Raw genomic sequence first — 13,959 nt, forward strand, 5'->3', positions numbered from 1 at the left:
GCTGATGAAGCTGGAAGAGATGTCTTTCTCCGCTCAGGCTGATCTTTTCTTATCTGTGTCCCTTTGTCCATCCCATGTAGGTATGACTTCATTGAGATTCGGGATGGAGACAGCGAGTCTGCAGACCTCCTGGGCAAGCACTGTGGGAACATTGCCCCGCCCACCATCATCTCCTCAGGGTCCATGCTCTACATCAAGTTCACATCCGACTATGCCCGACAGGGGGCAGGCTTCTCCCTGCGCTATGAGATCTTCAAGACAGGTCAGTGTGGCCCTTGGTAGAGTTGGGGGATGAGCGTTTTAGAGAAGGTGGGATGGAGAGGGGACTGATGGGTGAGAAGGGTTGTACCTTCATCCTCCTGAGTGGTTGCCGAGGAAAAGAGGCTCAAGCTGTACTCGAGATGCCCAGAGATGGAAAGCTGGCTCAGGCCATGATGCAACATGAGGGAGCAGACTAAGCACCAGAATTGGGGGCTCCAAATACATGGAAAAAAAGGTTTTTGGAAAGAATCTGATTTTTGTATTTTTTTAAGTCAAACTAACCTTCTTGGGAAACAGCAAAATTTGGACAAACTTCTCAATTATTTCATAGCTTAATGTTGACTTTATTTAGAGTTGCATGGGGCTAGAGGACATGACCTTTTTATTGTTTAGAGGCTCCACAGATCTCACCACAGTCCCCTCGTTGGGGTCACCCTTTAGCTTTTCAATTAAAATATGGCTCCTAGAAATTGTCCTTGGCCATCCATTCCACCACCTCTGCCCAGCAGACCCTTCTTTACATCCGTGATACAGAAGATAGCAACAAGATAGCAGAAGAGGGCAGAGAGGATGACTGCTTGATTCCAGTAGGTTCTCCTGAGATTCCTCTAGGACTGAGCATATTGACCAGTGTGCATTTCTATGACTGAGAACAGCAGAGCTGAGTTCACACAATGCTCCCTGAGCAACATGTCCTTCTCTCTGGTGGCACTCAGTATCCAAGGCTGGCTGAGGGAGCTACAGCCTCCACTTCTGTTTGGTCCTGCCTGCTCCCCACCACAGAGGCTCTGGCTGGCTCCATCTCCGAGGGCCTCTCTGCAGCAGCCTGAGTTTTACAATTCGCAGCGGAGTCTGGTTGAAGGGGAAGTTGTCAGCCCTGTCATCGAGAGGCCCACAGCCGGCGCCTGTTGAGTTCAGTGTGAGGGGAACTATTCATATATATTTTCGTTTTCATTAAACAGTTCTTGAAAGGAACCAGTAGCTGCTGAAAGCACTTTTTATATCCACTCTATCTAAATATTTGTTGGACTGGCCTGAGAGGATGGAATTAAATGTCATGCCAGTGTGGGAACCCAGGCTATCAGGGGGTGCAAATCCCAAGATTGCCTATCTGTTGTGAATTTTCATGCTTTTGGCCACAATGAAGTGACAGGGTACTGAAGATATGTGAGTGTGTGAAGCTTGGGACTGGGTTGAAGGCCCTTAGTAGCTTGGTCCATATGCCTTGAGGCCTGTTTAGATCTAGATCAAAGCCACCAGCACTGGTGGGTCATCCCCTCGAAGGAAAAGTGGAGAGAGGGGCAAGAGAAAGAGTAAAATTGTTTACCCTCTTCTACTGGTGCAGGCAAGTGTGTAAACCCTTGGTCCCCAGCACATGCATAGTTGATGTTACTGGATGAACATATATGTAAATGGAAAGGAAAACTCAGGGAAAACACTTCGTGCTGTGGTTATGAAAATGAGAACAATCAAGGGGCTTTCTAGAGTCTATCATTGGCAAGGTCCCTAGTGCCAAATTTGTCACTTGCCTCCACCGTCTTGACTGTGAAAGGGAAACAGCCCAAATAAGATCTTCCAGGGAGCTGGCCAAAGGAAGTCAGAACAAGGGTGAGCAGCCATGAAAGCTCACCTCACTTCCAGTCTCCTGTCTCCCAAGTTAGCATTTCACAAGGCATGATGGCACATTCTCCAGAATACCACCAAATAAGGGAACAGTAACTCTATCCATCATGCACTTTTGAAAGGAGGATATTAAAAGATAAAACACACAAGAGGATATCATAATTCAACACTGCTGTTTGGATGACATGCTGAAGTAGAATTTTGAATGAAGCAACAAGTCTGTGAACTGCCTGGAAACAGTGGTGCCTTGGCAGAGAGAACCTGCTTCCAGGACTGAGGTTGCCTTTAGAAGAGACCGCTGCAGGATCAACCCTGCCAGCAGCCATGCTTCTGTAAACAGGAATGAAAGAAGATGAGAGCACAGGAGCCTTCTCAGGGCCACCCATACCTGCCATTGTGCCTATCTGAAAGGGCAGCTCTCATCGTGTATAAAACTCACAAAGATGCAAAACCCAAAACTAAGAAGTTTAGACAGATGAGCATTCTTCCAGGTGCCACTTCTTGTACCCATGTTTCCACGGTTACAGTCCAGAGGGAAAATATACAAAGTTTACGTCATCCACAGAACATGAAAGAAATGGGTGGACTTGCTGAAGAAATCCAAACAAACACAGCTATGTTTGCTAGTTGGATTCATAAAAAGAAAGAAGGGGAAAGCTAACCACAGATACGCAGGCAGCCGCACACAGGGCTGTGGCAGCCTTTCTTTGGCAAGGCTGTGCTGCAGAGTTACACTGAATGATGTGAAACCACAATGCGGAGATGGACATGGGACATGTGGCTGGAGTGGAAGGTCTGTGTCTGTGCACATGAAGTATAAAAGATCCTCTACCTTACCAGACCATCCACCAATAGAGGGTAAGCCAAAGCAACTCAGACTCAGAAGACCTCGAATCACCCAATCCTCAGCAGAGTAGAGAGGAATTCTTGAGTAATTTCAAAAGTAACACTGGATACAGTGCAATGTGTTTATTCTGGGTTTCATTTTTTTCTGATGTTCCTCTGAATAGAATTCAAGATCAGGTTTTTCTTCCTGGTGCCTAGTGACATTTCTGAAACTGCAATTTCTAACCCCATTCACAGACAGAGAAAACCTGAAACTTCTACTATCCTCACTCTAAAAATCAGGACCCAAGTTCACCTTCTGTAGTCAAGCCAAGGCCAACTTTGGCTGAAACCACCACATTTTCATATCTTTATTTGTGTAGAATCTTCTTCCAATTGCAGTTACTTTAAAATTTACAGCGGAGGATGCACAGTGGTCATTTTTCCATGCCAGAGTTCTTTGTTATGAAATCATTCATGCAACCCAAATTCTCCAGCTTCTGTGGGAAAGCACTGAGTGGACCTGAGTATTTGTTGACTGAGTTTTTTTTTTAAATTGTTTTTAAATCACAGAAACGGATCCTGGATTAGGCAGATTTCTTCGAGACTCACTTTGTCTGTTTTTTTTCTGAGCTTTCTTCTCCACATTGGATACTCAGCTGCCTTTCTGATGTTTTCGACTGTGGGGCAGTTAGAGAAAAATACATCCTCTTAATAGACAAGCTTGATTTTTCTGCATAAAAATGATAAAATTGGAAGCAGTTTTCCTGACGAATATAACGATTTTTCCCTTCAGTACCCAAGGCTGAAAAATTCCTTGTAGGAAAGCAGGACCCAGGACCCTGGAAACTGGATGCTTTAGAATCTCACATTCTCCAGGCCTGACCCAGACCCACCAGGTATCTATTATGGAAGCCTTTGTCCCCACCAATGAGAGGGAGCAAAGGAAGAGCCCACCCTGAATTCCCTACCAGGGGAGAGGTAAAGATTCTCTTGCCTTCGAAGGGAATGACAATAGGACAAACTCTAAGAGAAAAACATCAGGATGGCTTTTCTAGCTCTCAGGCCAGCTGTGAATAGAGAGTTAATTTCCACCGGGTCCTATGTGAGGCTCCCTCAGTGGCCCATGTAGAGAAGGCTGCATAGCAGCCACAAACTCTATAACCTTTTCAAAATTCCTCTTGGCCCCCTGAAGACCTGCCAGCTGGCTTGGCTTTGTCAAATTGCATCATCCCAGGCCACTGAGGAGGCCCTCAGGACTTTGAGGCCCTTTGGTAAACAGAGGGGGGGCACCCCTCTCCTCCCTCCGGGCCTGGCTGCCCTCTCACATCTCTCGGGCCTGCCCTGCCGCTGCCAGCCCTCTAAATGATGAAGCACAGAGTCTCCAGGATGCTGCACTTAAAGCTTCCAAAGAACCCGTGAAGGTTCACTCCTGCCTCGTGTCAGCATGGGAGAATAGAGGAGGCCACAGATGTATAGGTGGTGGATATTGGGATAGCCTGTCCTGTCTGCCCTCTTCTCATGTATTTGCATGCCACCTTTTCCTAGTCAGACGTTTGCTACTTTCCAGAAAGCCATAGTCAATAAAGAGACTTGCAAAGGAGCCTGCTCCAGGAGCTGCCGATAAAGACATCGCTGCAGGTTAAGATCAACGTATCGACATCACATAGTTATACTTCAGCTCATACCCTAGAGGATACTTCCTGCCAGTAAACACCTGGTTTATTGAGAATTTCTGTGTTTTTTCTTCCTTCATGCTTAGAATATCTATTATCCTCCTCATAAATCCTGCTTCCTTCTCTTACTCTTAAAATCTGAACATACCAAAGGCAGCATTTACATCAGCTGTCTTAAATTGGACCTATTCTTGTTCTGTGCATATCTCAGGGTCCGGGAGTCTGATTCTCTGTACGCCCAGGATCTTCGCAGGGTTCTGCTCTGAAAAGTGTGGCTGGTTAAAGCACAAGGGCTCTTTTAACAGCACTCCACCTAGAGGCAGCGGGAGATATGGTGGCTGTGATCCTCTTTGGAGCTCCTGCTGCTGTCCCTGCTTGCATCAGGCTGTGAAAGAGTGCTGCATTTAATCAGGACACCCCTAAGTGTCCCCAGAAAGTGGACACAGAGCTTAGGAGAGAAACAAGGCCATCTCCACCACAAAGGAACCAGAAGCCTTCCAAATGTCAATACGCTGCTGCCTTTTTCCAAACTTGCTGCTGGAGCGGCCTTTAACATCCCTGGCACCCCACTGTGATCCACCGGCTAAAAAACGTCGATTGTTAATTGTCTGGCCATTACAGAGCCGCTCGTTTTAATATAGTCATGACATGAATGAGACCCAAGCTCCCCTTTGCCCCTCCCCTGAGGCACCTTGGGTCTCGAAGGGAGAAGGGCCACTTAGTTGGCTGTGTACAATGGGGGCTAGTGTTGAGGTCAGCAATAAATAAGGGGTAACATTGTTTTCCCTGCTGGCAACCAGCAAGCCTTCCTTAAGGATTGAAATAATTTACATTTCTGGAGAGAGCAGCTGAGTGATTGAGAAAGAAGACTCTGTTCCTCTTTGCAAGATCGATCTCTCTCTTTCCCTCTCTTTCGTCTTCTCTCGTCTCTCCACTCCCCTATCCCTCCATTCCTGAATGCTGTTCTTACTCTTAATATGGAGAGCAAGTTGCTGAGCCTCCCTAACTTCTGTCCTAAAGAGGGGCTGGCTTGAGGGCTTGAAATACAGAGAAGGAGAGTATGTACTTTGCTCCAAAGCCCCTTGAGTAAAAACAAAAACCTCATGAGTAGGGGGATTTGGGCCCAAACATTTAAATAACCCTTGCAACAAGGGCAGCAAAGAAAGCCTTCTTCTTCCTAATGCTGCAGCTCTCTTTGGTACACAGGCTCTGAAGATTGTTCTAAAAACTTCACCAGCCCCAATGGGACCATCGAATCTCCTGGGTTTCCTGAAAAGTACCCACATAACTTGGACTGCACTTTTACCATCCTGGCCAAACCCAAGATGGAGATCATCCTGCAGTTCCTGACCTTTGACCTGGAGCATGACCCTTTGCAGGTGGGAGAGGGAGACTGCAAATATGATTGGCTGGACATCTGGGATGGCATTCCACACGGTGAGTGACGTCACTGTCACAAGGCACTTAGTTTCTTGGCCTTTGTCTGTGAATTGCTTTAGTAATTACAAGAAGGGAGAACAAAGGCTCTCGTGGGAGCCATAATGACTTTCTCTTTTTTTCTCCAAGGATTGGTTTGAGAGAAATTATAGAAATGTGGTCTGTTTTCTTGGAGGTATTTTCTTTAGACTGAGAAGATGGAAAGTCCTTTGGCTGATGTCTTTTTTCACATCAAGTTGTCAGGATAGAAAGTGACTCAGTGGCCAAGGACTCTAGAACTAGACAGACTGGGCTCAAATCCTGTACAGCCTTAGAAAGCTGCTTATGTGCTTATCTTTGATTTAGCCATGTAAGCTGGCTGCTATTACCATCATTATTTCTAGAATGTTATTATTAATATAGTAGCAGATGCTTAAAAGGTGCATTACTCAAAGCCACAAGAAGTCTGAGAATCTTGGGGATAGTGAGTATTGGAAAGGAAATGAATTGTTCACTTTTGCAGTTATTCTAAGTATTTTCTAGTAGAAGAGAGACTTGATGACTAAGCAAGAACAATTTCATCTCTTGGGAAAAGCATACGATTTAATCAGGAAGCTAACATTTGGGTCTCTGCTGTTTCCTAGCAGTGAGAACAAGGAAACATAGTGTCATAACCCCTCTGGAACTCAATTTCTTCTTCTGAAGGATGGCTATTATAATGGAAGCTTTTTGGTCCATCTCCCAGGGCTACAAGAACAGAATGAAGCCAGCACTTTTAATGTGCAGGAAAACCACTAGACATTGTTCTTAAAGCACATCTTGGTTTTTATGTACAGGCATGCAAAGACATGGGATGACACGCAGAGATGGGATGGGAGAATGTATTGAAAATCAAGTATAATGTTTCCATTTCCTCTGCCCTGTCTCTTTCTTCTATGTCCAGTTGGCCCCCTGATTGGCAAGTACTGTGGGACCAAAACACCCTCTGAACTCCGCTCGTCAACAGGAATCCTGTCCCTGACCTTTCACACAGATATGGCAGTGGCCAAGGATGGCTTCTCTGCACGTTACTACCTGGTGCACCAAGAACCACTAGAGAGTGAGTCGGCAGATGAGGGCATCAGAGCTGTAGGGTTTGCAGGGCAGCCCACTGGGGACAAAGGCAGAACCCTACAGAATTTGCTATGGCATTTGAGCTCAAGGAATGGCATCTACATCCTCTTAACAGGCAGAGATTGCTAAGAAAAGTGTCCATTTAGGTGCTCATTAAAAAAAAAGAAACTTTATATATATATTCCAAGTTAGGATGATCTACATAGGAGCTCATGTGTTTGAGACTGGGACTATTGTTCTCCCTCTCTAACCCTCAGAGGCCAGTGTTGCAAAACTGAGGCATTTTAAAGCACTCTCTCTCTCTCTCTCTCTCTCTCTCTGTATATGTATTTTGATATTAAACATCTCTGGCCTTAGGTTGAGTTTCCTTGGCCAGACAATACAACTGTTTGGACTCTAGGAGCTTCTAAATACCCAGGCCAGGCACTGTGTGAGACATTACAAACTGTTGCTCTGGCCCCCACTGTCATGAAAATTGCAGTGTAGGCCATCAGTCTCTGGCCCTGACCCTATCTTCAAATCCACTCCTCTTGGCCATGTGCTTCAGATGTGCTGCCATTTCTACTCAGAAGCCCAAATGATCTCTTTAAGAAAGAAAGAAAGAAGCACTAAGGATCTTGAGAGCTGAGGAAATCCTACCACAGGTGTAGACATTTTCATAACCAATTTAACAATAGACATGGCAGCCTGACCCGCAGGAAAGTTTCTGGATTCTGCTCTGGGTTTAGCTTTCATTTATGTAAGAGATCATGGAAGTAATTTAACAGAAAATAAAAAATGAGTAAGGCTAATTGTACCATATTCTGCAAATGACCAGTCACAGAACCTAACAGTAAGTTTGATACTGGGAAAAATTGCTGGAACACATGCATACGCAAATATTTGACCAGTGTCCATAGCAACCAGGGAAGAACAGCAGTTGAAAAGGTGGCACTAAGGCCAGAGTGAGTGACTTCTGGGTCTGTTTGCCCAGGCAGGTGGTGCAGGGAAATAGAGTGCGACATGCATGTGCTCCTGGAGAGTTCTCCCAGAGACAGGCATAAGTACCTGTAATGTCTGTCTTCTGTGCCAGAACTCATGCAACAGTTGGGTGAGAGAGAGATGCAGAAGTGCCTCCTGGGTGTTTATGGATAAAGCTGTCTTCCCACGACTGAGCAGCCCACCCAAATTGCCACGAGTCTACCGCTCAACCACCTGTATGGCAGCCACAGTGCATCTGGCATCTGAGAGCATCCGTAGCCTGCAGGGATATCAGTTCTTGTGTTTTAAATTGTATTTTTAATTTGTATGATGATTCTTATTTATCTATCAACTAATTTCTTTTAGTCCAATCTAGTTTCTTTCAGACCCAGAGGGGTTGTCAAGCTCTGTGAGTGGCTAGGGTTGTTTTTAAAATGTGAGCTCGAAATTAGAGTCTTTCAGATAAGGGAATGCCTGCAAGGACTTGTCCGTACAAGGAAGCAGTGTGGGGGGGTCCCCAGAGTGTGAGGCTGAATCACCTAACTCTCCCCCTGACCGTCTTCACTTCCCAGACTTTCAGTGCAATGTCCCTCTGGGAATGGAGTCTGGCCGAATTGCAAGTGAACAGATCAGTGCCTCATCAACCTATTCGGATGGGAGGTGGACCCCTCAACAAAGCAGGCTCCACGGTGATGACAATGGCTGGACCCCCAACTTGGATTCCAACAAGGAGTATCTCCAGGTACTTCCTCAGATATCAGGGGTTGTGCAGAGTGTGTGTGCCCTGGTGTGGCAGTAAGAGTGGCCCTTCAGCTAGAGTGGACCAAGAACATAAGGAAAACAACACAGAATGCTTGAGAACTCCCCTCAGGCATTCATCATCATAACAAGTATGTACACCAGGTGCAAAAAGATTGTGCCAGTCACTGTGCTGTGTTCAGGGATAAATTGATGGGTTAGGAGGAGGTCATCCTTACCCTGGTGATGAATGGGTTTGGGAGAATTGTTTGGCCAGGATACTGTTTGCCCTATCAGTATCCAAGAAACATTCATATATGGTTGCTGATCTTCCTCGTTCTTGGCACAGAAGGGGCATCAGAGATGGGGGAAGCATTTTCCTGAGGGCAGGCTTGTTGGGTGGCAGCTGAATATGGCAATTTCTCCTGATCTTTGCTATTTGGAGGGAGCCCTGCCAGGAAGGTTTTGCACATAGCTACCAGAAGAACACATGGGAAAATGTCACCGCAGGGAACGAAACTCATGTCGCCCAGATGCTCTGCAGCATCTTTTCAGACTATTGTTTGCTTTCTTTCTGAACAAGTCTTGCAGCTCATGTTGAGTAATCTTCCCACACTACAGACGGGTCCAGTTCTCATCCCCTGGGAAGAAGTAAACAGGGAGATGAAGCCTGGCTGGATCGCTAGCAAACTGCTAGTCCTATACCAGAGCAGCATCTGCTTTTATGACACACACACAGACAGCCGTGTGACCCACTGACAAGCCTGTTGTAGCTCTGATGTGACATGGTGACCTCTGATCTAAGAAGCATAGTGCAAGAAAGGGAGAGAGATCACTTATGAACTCCAGGGAGCCCAAGAGCCTCCAACAACACAACCCCAAGGCCATTTGTCACTGTCTCTCCTCTCTGCCTCTCCAAAACTTCTTTTATCTTGCAAAGCTTCCAGAAAGTTCTCCTTTGTCATTGGCAAGCCATTAATTACACTCCCTTATTTTGGACCTTAATCACATACTTTCCTATTGCTATCCACCTGTCTCTCATTCATGTAGATGGCACTGCGCACTCCTTTTGAATGTTTCATAATGCTGTGAACACACTGAGTGCCAGTCAGTGCCAGCCAAGTTGAGGTTAGGCTCATGTGCAGGGGCTAACTTTTGGCCACATGGAGGCTGCCATTAAGAAACACCGTGGCCTGCAAAGTAAAACATCCAGCAATTTCCAAATGGGTTTGCACTGTAAAAAAAAAGGAGGCACCTCAAAACGTTGGCAATCCTTCCTGGAGAGCAAAAGGTTAGGACTTGGTGCATAAGCCTAATTGCTTGGGCAGGCTCTGCATGCCCTTTGACCCCTGGGTGACCTGAGCAACTAAAGACACAATGGAGTGAGGGAGCGTGGGGATGGGAGGCAGCTATGAGCTGTGACTTTTGCAACCAGGGCATTTCGAGTGAATTGGATTGAATTAGACTGGATTGGAGCAGAGTGGATTTAGCTATTCATTGCTGCTTTAGAATGACATCTGCTTTCTCAGTCTAAGGCAGGCCATACTTTAATAAGGAGAGATCATAATTCTAGATCCTCAGTGGTTAGAAGAAACTGAATACTGGCTATTCACTTTTGCAAAACAGGAAAAAGAAAGAAAAATAATGAAGTTATATCTTCAAAGTGTCCAATTTACTGTCAAGTAAGTTGAGTTTAATTGTCCAGTGGAATTGGAAACTGATACTAATTACCAATACATCTTGTGAATCACAGACTTGATTATGAGCTAAGTATGACAGCAGTGTCTTTTTTAGAAAAAAAAAAAGCCAGATGTTGCCTCCTGTTGAGAGTGATGGCCCCCTTACTCTTCCCCTTTCTTCATCTCTTCCCAGGTGGACCTACGCTTTCTAACCATGCTCACGGCCATTGCAACACAGGGTGCAATTTCCAGGGAAACCCAGAATGGCTACTATGTCAAATCCTACAAGCTGGAGGTCAGCACTAATGGTGAAGACTGGATGGTATACCGACATGGCAAGAACCACAAGGTAAATCATTTTCTTACCACTGAGGCAAGCTGGACAGGTGCAGCAGGGATGAGACAAGAGGAGTTTCCAATTGATCCCACACAGGAGAGAAGGCCTTGTTCATTGAGGCTCAAATAATTTCTGGAGGCCAGGGATACTGACCCTGAAAATCTTCTTTCTTACGCTAAAGCAATTGGAAAATACCATTTCCCTTATAGTCTGGCTCCTGTTGCAAGTTGCACAGCAGAGAGAGAGAGAGAGAGCTCTTGCAGAGTGCTCTCTGACTACAAATGAAGGGGAAAATGTGTTCCCCATCCATGTCTTCCCACACAGCACTCATTGAGCATTTATGGCCTAAGTCCCTTCCCCATGCTGGGTTAACAATCACAAAACCACATGAAGCTGCAGTTCAGGAGTTACCAAGGTCTGGAAATGAAAGAGCACAAATCCTGAGAGGGAATCACAATGTCTCAGAGAAAAAAGAGGACAATAAATAACGAGGCACGCTCAGTTCATTGGGGCTGGGATCTGAACCAGCAAGCACGCCTAGCAGTGAGGCATTGAATGCTCTCGGCTGGTATCCTCAGAGTCTGCAGCACTAGGAACTGGGGTCCACGGATATGGGGCTTTTGTTGTCCATAGGGACAAGTGTCTGGCACTCAGCTTTCTTAAGACATGTGGCATTCTGGTTCTGCAGCTGCTGCTGCGCTCGGCGTGGAGAAGGCTGGTTGGAAGCATCCAGTGTGTCACTTGGGTAGGGATGGGGGTGAGATGAGGGCAGAGGCTCTGTGGCACCTGTAGACTGTGGCTGAGTCTTGGGTTAGGAAGGCATTGATATCCTGGGGATTCCCAGAGGCTGCTTGTCCTGCCCAGGAAGAGAACTGGGAGTGAGCAGAAGGGTCTCTTCCTCTTCAGTGCTAAAGTTCCACCAGGCCTTGGGCTGTCGGGTTCTGAGTTAACAAAAGAAGGCATGGGTGGCCAAAGGGCATTTGCAAAAGGAACCAACTCAGGTTCTGTCACTGTGTGTCCCAAGACAAATTGTTCTACGACTACTGGTACAACTGGAGGTCTTAGACCCAGAAAATCCTGAACTTTAATGTTGGCAGTCTTACTCGGGAAATGTGTGTTTTTAAAGGAGTAGAGGTTTTTTTTCCCCATTAAAATCGCCATAGTAACATGGCAACATTCGTGTGAAAACTGTGCTTTCTAGATATTACCAAGTCTCTCTGTCTCTATCTGTCTCACACGCATGTACGCACGCACACATGCACACACGCACACACTTTCTCCATTTCCCCGGGAGGGAAAGTGAAGTACTTAGCAACAGAAAGACACCCCACCTTGATATGTGGGCCCAGTCTGGTTTCCCATTGACTCGGTTTCAGGAAAGGTTGCCAGACATCAGTGGGGAACGGCAAGCAGAATGGGTGTGGGGAGATCCAGGGCTGAGTGTCCTCATTCCACCCCACTTGCACCTTCTCTCTCCACCTGGCATTTTGATAAGAAACCAGTGAAACCGAGCAGCTCAGTCGGTGGGCCAGTGCCAGCTGCTGAGCAGGCTTGGCTCTGGGGAAGAGGAATGAGGCTCACCTGACTGTCTCCCTGTCCAGGCTCAATGACTAAGCAGCCCTGGCCAGAGGGATACTGTAGCATAAGCCGATTTTAAAAGCACACAGATGGACCAGGATGCTATTTAAAATACCATTTGTAGAAAATCTGCTTTTGGAAATACCTTAGCACTGCACATTTTGATAGAATGTTGTCCTCCCTCACTTTATCCCTGGTATCCATTCTGCAGGGAAGATATTCCTGAGAAATGAATTTAGCTTCCTGGTCTTTAGCATCATCCGTCTCCACTTTTCCTACTGAATGCATTCCCTCTCCTTGCCTCCTCCTCCCACTCTTGGCTCAATTTCTTTCCCCAAGTAATCAACCAAGTAACTTGCAGTTTTAGTTTTTGTTTTAGAGAAAGTCTTCCCCAAATAAAGGGAGTAAGGCAGAAGCAAAGCCCCCATTAGAAATGCATCTTCCCGGTACTTAATAGGCAGGAAAATGGAAAGCCTGCCAATTAGGCATCACCCGCTCCTCGGCTCCCTCATCCTACTGTGCTTGTGGGGGCAGTCAGCAGGCCTTGCCCATCCTCCACTGCAAGGGTGCTCCCTGCTGCCCATTCATTAGCAGATCTCCCCCCCAGATATCTGTGTTTAATGTGCAGATTCCACACTGTTCATGGTGCATCTGCACAGCTCTTCAGGCGGTTAGGGTTGAAATAGTTGCATGAACCATGCCAAATAAATTTGTCAAGTCTACTGCAGTTTGATTTGATGCCATGAAGGGGGAGGCAGGGTGGAGAGTAGACTTGGGGCAGTGGGGGAAGGTTTGGTCTGCGCTGGTATCACCACTGAGTTTCTCTTTGCGGCCTCTGGACAATGGGCACTGTGCCAAGCTAACTGGTGCTAAGTGGTGGGCTTGAAAGCAAAATTCAGACAGCAGGACCTAAGGAAAAAACAGAGCAGAAAGGGATGCGGCAGCTCAGCAGCCAGATCAGAAGGTTTGCAAGCTTGTTCCTAGCATGCAAGGAGTGAAGGGGGATTGTGACATTTGGGGCCGAAATTTGGAAACTCGGTTTCAATTCCCTGGTCACAGTCTACACCAGTGCAGTATATCAGAGGCAAGGGAATGAGGGAAAATCAGAAGGAAACAAGATTAATGAGCGCTCGAAGTGGTGAGGGATGGCTGTGTTATATCCTTGCAAAACATTATTTGCAATTTGGATCCATGCTGGGTGAGGCGAGGTCTGAGTCTGTGGGGAAATGATTTTCTTCTTGCTGTCAGGAAGAAAGGAAAACTAAGGAATTCTTCTCCAGCCTCCCTCCTTCTTAGTCTCTTTCTGTCCAACAGGTATTCGTGAGTTTGCTTATGAGAAAAATCAGTCAGGCTGTTGCTGGGGGATTTCAAGCATCCTTTTGGCAAAATACAGCACAGTTACGCAGGCCGTATGCACAGCACATCCCGTCTTTCTCCAGTTCCACATGCCATAAACATGAAACCTATGATTTTCGTACAGGGCGGGCCCTCCTTATGTATATTTATGGCTTAACCACAAGGCAGAGCACTGGCCCACTTGAGGGAACCCATCTCCAACCCACGTGCGCTCTTAGATTATACAAATTGCGTCACGTAGAATTCTTCAGAAACTACTGCTTTTTGTTTTTTGGGGTTTTTGGGGGGTGGGGGTGGCACTGGAGATCAAACTCAGGCTCTTGAACTTGTGAGGCAGGAGCCGGAACCTCTGAGCTGAATCCCCCAGCCCTGCTTTTCGTTTTACCAGCTGTACGAG

The 13,959-nt window shown here is 46.4% G+C and overlaps 1 protein-coding gene across 6 annotated transcripts in view; it reads left to right on the top strand.

The window, feature by feature from the left end:
* The window catches only part of Nrp2 (neuropilin 2), a 123,197-nt gene that overhangs the window by 33,372 nt on the left and 75,866 nt on the right, over nt 1-13,959 (top strand). For all 6 annotated transcript variants that reach the window (XM_033764573.1, XM_033764574.1, XM_010616106.1 and 3 more), the window contains exons 3-7: nt 81-262; nt 5,592-5,822; nt 6,745-6,900; nt 8,447-8,616; nt 10,485-10,640. In XM_033764573.1, the coding sequence (XP_033620464.1) occupies nt 81-262; nt 5,592-5,822; nt 6,745-6,900; nt 8,447-8,616; nt 10,485-10,640 (895 nt within the window). The remainder of the gene's footprint in view (nt 1-80; nt 263-5,591; nt 5,823-6,744; nt 6,901-8,446; nt 8,617-10,484; nt 10,641-13,959) is intronic.

Source organism: Fukomys damarensis, unplaced genomic scaffold (assembly GCF_012274545.1).
Source record: "Fukomys damarensis isolate Sample0158 unplaced genomic scaffold, DMR_v1.0_HiC HiC_scaffold_16, whole genome shotgun sequence".
Taxonomy (NCBI): domain Eukaryota; kingdom Metazoa; phylum Chordata; class Mammalia; order Rodentia; family Bathyergidae; genus Fukomys; species Fukomys damarensis.